Consider the following 4,993-nt stretch of genomic DNA (forward strand, 5'->3'; position numbering starts at 1 on the left):
GCTGGGGCTACCGCCTCACTCCCTTCAACAGAGGATGGAGAAGGCAGGCTGCAGGTCTGTGCGGGAGTGCAGGCAGACTCCTTCTCTGCGGCCTCTGCCAGGCCGGAGCCTCCCCAGGATGGTAAGCGTGTGGAGGATCTGAGTGCATATGCAAGCTCATTCATGTGTCTCTAACTCAGCTCATCATTTATTCCTTCTATCGCTCTCATTCATGCCTTCCTTAATTATTCAGCCGTTCACCTACCAGCAGACTGCACACAAAGAAACCTTGGATGGGGGTCATCCTTGATACCTCCCTCTCTCTCTGGCCCCTATGTCCAGTCCATCACCTAGTCTATTCATTGGCCTAAATATCTCTCAGCTCCATCTGCTTCTCTGCATTGCCCCGTGCCCCTCCCCCCTTAACTAAGCTACTGTCCTCTTGCTGGATGACCACACAGCCTTCCTGTATCCTCCCTTCCTTGTTTTTATTTTTTATTTTATTATTTTATTTTAATTTTTTATTTTCAGAGTGGTTTTTTTTTCTTTTTTTCTTTTTTAAGATTTTATTTCTTTATTTGACAGAGAGACTCAGCGAGAGAGGGAACACAAGCAGGGGGAGTGGGAGAGGGAGAAGCAGGCTTCCCGCTGAGCAGGGAGCCTGATGCGGGGCTCGATCCCAGGACCCTGGGATCATGACCTGAGCCAAAGGCAGACGCTTAATGACTGAGCTGCCCAGGTGCCTCCAGAGTGGTTTTTAAAAACAACTCATGCCACCTCTTATTTGAAGCCCTTGTGTGGCTCCCCATTGTACTTAGGGACCAAGTCAAAACTCTTACTATTTCTGTCTCTCCTTTCCAAATATCCCAGGCTTCCTTCTGAAATAAAAATTTGAGAGGCCTTTTCAATGCAGTGTCCCTCTCCCCTAGTAAACATGGCTTAATGAATGTCCCAGGCTCTACCACTCCTATTGCTCCTCCTCCCACTGGGAGGAGAGAGGAGGGAAAAGAGAGAGGGGGTGTAAATGTTCATCCCAACCTCTCCCATCCATGGAAGGAGCATGGAAGCCCCCTTCTTTCAGAAAAGTGGGAGCAGGTGGTGGAACTTCACTGCAAAGGCAGAAATAATGAAAATGTTCATTAGGTTCAGGGCTTGATTCAGAAATCTGATTTAAGTGAGAAACTGACCAAGTCTGACTTTCTAAGAACTATAATAATAGTAACTATTTCCAAATGCCTTTTGTTGAAGTTCTTTCTTTAAACTTTCTGCTGAACATCAGCTACAGAGACTTCGTGGAGAATCGAGATCAATGAGGCCAAAAAGAAACTGATGGAGAATATCGTGTTCTACAAAGAAGGGAAACTGGACAGCATTGAGCTTTTTGGCCCCTGATAACTAGAGCACAGCTTATCCTCGATTGGAAAGACAAACACCAAATCAAGAAAAAGATCTGAGGCAGAATCATAATCTCCCAGGAAACACCAAACATCAGCTTTCCTGGACCAGGGAGAGAAGCTTCCATCTTGCCAGAGTGAATTAGGGAAGAAGGGACCTCAGCTTTTCAAGACACAAAAATCCATGAAGTCATCATTTTTTCTGGGATTTGTCAATCAGAGCTGGGGATCAGGAGACCGAAGCGGAAACCCTGGTCCATAGGCCCAGGATGTGGGCAATTTTGTGGTTTTGGGGTGTGCGTTGTAATACTGTTACTCAGCTCACACCCCTCAAGAACTGAGGGAGGATTGTCAGTTGCACTTTCCAAAGTTAAGTCTCTCTGGGTCCTATTTGCTGACAACCACCTGCAAACTTCCATGGCCTGAAAGATTCTCAACTTGTGTCCCAATGCAGTTCTTAATTCACAGTCTGGAGTTTACAAATGCCAGACACCTCGCAAAGAGCTCTGCAGGTTTTCCACGTCTCCCTCAGAAATCTTGTAACCCACAGATATTTATTTATGCCTACTCAGCACCTTTATCGTCCCATCCCACTAATGCTAATATTTTTAGTGGAGCTTTTGAGAGTATGTGTTATTTATGGGTGAATGAAGAATCAGAGAGCTAGTTTTATGTCCAGTTCTGTTGCTATTTAAATCAATTATTTAATTTCTGGAACCTTGGTTTTCTTATAAGTAACACCTGTTCATTTTCCTTCCTTGGCTTGTTGAGAGGAACAGGTGAGACATGGTTGTAGAAGTACTTTGAAAATGCACTTATCCTTTTTTATAAAATAAATAAAGACATTAAACATATATTTCTTCCACGTACCTAAGGTTTATGGACTGGGTATTTTTCTGAAAAGTCATGTTGCAAATATTTTTGTGAAACAAATGCTATTTTAAATTCAGTGTGTCCTATTTTAAATAATCCTGTAGTGATTTTCTTTTTTTTTTTTGTAAAATAAAAATACATTCGTAAAGTCAACAGATCTTTTGCAATTAGTTTTGTGTCCAGATGAATTTGTTTGGAAAAGGGGCTCTGGACCCATGTTAAGGGGGTATCACGGAGTGCCTAAGAGTTGGGGGTGGCTATAAATGTTGGTGTTAGTAGCTGTGTGATCTTGGGTCAAGTTAGGGAGTTATTCTGAGCCTCTGTTTCCTGGGTTTGTCAGGGCGAGGGGAAGATCTTGCTTCATGAAAGCATTCAGTAGTCCCCGAACAAGATCAGCTTTGTACTGATATGTAACAGAGCTGAGTGGGCTCCAGTCCCAGCAGACAGTAATCTGTACTGACACCCCTGTTTTAAGCTCTGGTGGCTGTGAGGATTCAACTGGAGTGTGTTACATGCCACAGACAGGACCTAGCATGTGGTAAGCACCTTACAGTTATGAGTAGGGTGCTTTCAGGGCTGTTTGAGCAGTAGAGGGCTAGTGCCAATAGGGTAATGGTTATCTAGACATACTTGCATTTCAGACCACGGCTTCAGACATTTGTGGCAAGGTCAATGAACCACTTCTGTCAATCTACAGACCTTTTCCCCTCAGCAAGCTGTAAAAACGTACATATACATTTCTGTATATCAATTCCAGGGGCTCATGGCCACTGTGATGCCTTTCTATGAATCCTCAGAAGGAAGGCCTGACTTTTTTTTTTTTAGTTAATAAATGCACATGACAAAAAAATCCAGTAGTACAAACGGTTATGTGGTGGAAAGAAAGCCTTTTTTTTTCCACTGGGATTTTAGTGTCTCCCTTCTGCCCACAGGCAACCACTGTTCCTGGTTTGGGGTATCGTTCCAAAGATGATGAAAATTTTATCTTTTTCCTTAACTAATCTAATATCATTAGATTTTCATTAGAAAATCAAAACCGAGTTAGATTGAGCTCAAGACAGTTGGAATTTCTGGCTTCAGCATGGGGATATTTTTTCACATCCTTTTTGGCCATTCTTCCTCAGTAATACTTTTGGATTACTTTAGTCTTTTTGCCTGGTATTCCTTTCTAAGGATATTCCATAATTTGTAGGACTAGGTTCCAATGCTGGATTTTGAGGTGGTTTTTCATTCTTGTAACTTCAAAGGGTGCTGCCTTCCAAAGAGGTTGTACCAATTTACACTGAATCAGGTCTGGGAATGCATTTCCCCACATCCTCAGCTACAAAGAGTATTATCATGCTTTTTGATCATTGACAATAGGTAAAAATTTATAATTTTACTTGTATTTTTAAGTGACAGGTGGAGCCTTTTTTTTCCCACATATTAAAGAGCCTTTTGTAATTTGCGTCTGTTCCTTGGTTCATTTCTGTTTCCATTTTATTTTTTTAAAGTTTTATTTTAATTCCAGTTAGCATGTTTCCATTTTAATACCTAAGTATCCCATAAAGAAAGTTTCATCTTTCATCTTTCTCACCCTACCTGAGTGGCTCAGTAGGTTAAGAGTCTGCCTTGAGCTCAGGTCATGATCTCAGGGTCCTGGGATCGACCCCACATCAGGCTCCCTGCTGGGCGGGGAGTCTGCTTCTCCCGATCCCTTTGCCGCTTCCCCCCTGCTCCTGCCCTCTTTCTGTCTGTTAAATAAATAAAATCTTAAAAAACAAAAGTTTTTACATAGTAAGGACATCAGCCCTTTGTCATGTGTTGCGAATATTTTATTAAGTTTGTAACTTGTCTTTCAACTTTGATATTTTTTGCCCCGCAAAAATTTTACATTTTACATTTTTGTGTAGCCTTTTTTTCCTGTGGCTCCTAACTTCCGACTCTGCCACTTTCTGGGTGTGTCACTTGGTCCCTCTGAGCCACAGTTTCCTGCTCTGCAAATGGGGTCAGGATGTTGGTGGGGGTTCGAGGAAAGGATAGGGATCTGAACCCGTCTGGCTAAGCGGCAAAACGCTGAGCAGCGGGGAGCGTCACTCTGGGAAGAGGGTCGGCCGACGCCCCCAACCCCATGGAAGGCTGGCTGGGGGAACTGCGGCCCTGCCTAGCTTCGCGCTCTTCTGGCCCACGTGAGTGGCTCCGCCCCGCCTTGCTTCCGACCAATGCCTCCAAGCCTCCTGGCCAACAGGCGAGCTCCGTCTTGCTCGGAGTCCCGCCCCTTGCCGATTCGAGCAATGGGTGCCCTCCATTCTGCGCAAGGCCCGCCCCCGCCGCACGCCCGGCCGCGGGCCGCAGGGCTTGTTCCGGGAGGCGGGCGCGGTGGAGGCCGGTGTGGCCGGAGCTCGGGCGGAGGCCGAGCGGGGGCTGCAGGACTGGGGCGGGAGGCGAGCAGGCGGCCGGGGAGGGACGTTCGGGCCGTGGGGGCGGCGGGGCCGACGTCTGGGCTGCGGCGGCAGGGACGGAAGGGACGGCCGGGAGAGCCGGAGGGTGTCCCGTGGCGGCCGAGCGCGGCACCGCCGGCTCCTGAGGGGCGCCTCGGCCCCTCGGGCCCGGGGCTGGTCGGCGGGGCCGCGGGAGCAGGGCGGGCTGCGCGCCGGCTCTGGCCCTGCCCTGAGGCCCGCCCTCGGCATTCCGGGCCTCTGGGCCAAGCGCCCGCCAAAGGCTGCGGGTCCGGTCGCCATGTGTGGACTCTAAAGCGCCTTGTGGTC

General features: G+C 47.1%; 1 protein-coding gene across 1 annotated transcript in view; it reads left to right on the plus strand.

Moving 5' to 3' along the window:
• IRAK2 (interleukin 1 receptor associated kinase 2) overlaps positions 1 to 2,416 on the plus strand; it is a 41,912-nt gene extending 39,496 nt beyond the window's left edge. The window contains exons 10-11 of the mRNA XM_081799232.1: positions 7 to 121; positions 1,259 to 2,416. Coding sequence (XP_081655358.1) covers positions 7 to 121; positions 1,259 to 1,371 — 228 coding nt within the window. The 3' untranslated portion in view covers positions 1,372 to 2,416. The remainder of the gene's footprint in view (positions 1 to 6; positions 122 to 1,258) is intronic.
• Positions 2,417 to 4,993: the final 2,577 nt, after the last annotated feature.

This window comes from Leptonychotes weddellii, chromosome 1 (assembly GCF_054177405.1).
Source record: "Leptonychotes weddellii isolate Sample4059 chromosome 1, ASM5417740v2, whole genome shotgun sequence".
In the NCBI taxonomy this organism is placed as follows: Eukaryota; Metazoa; Chordata; class Mammalia; order Carnivora; family Phocidae; genus Leptonychotes; species Leptonychotes weddellii.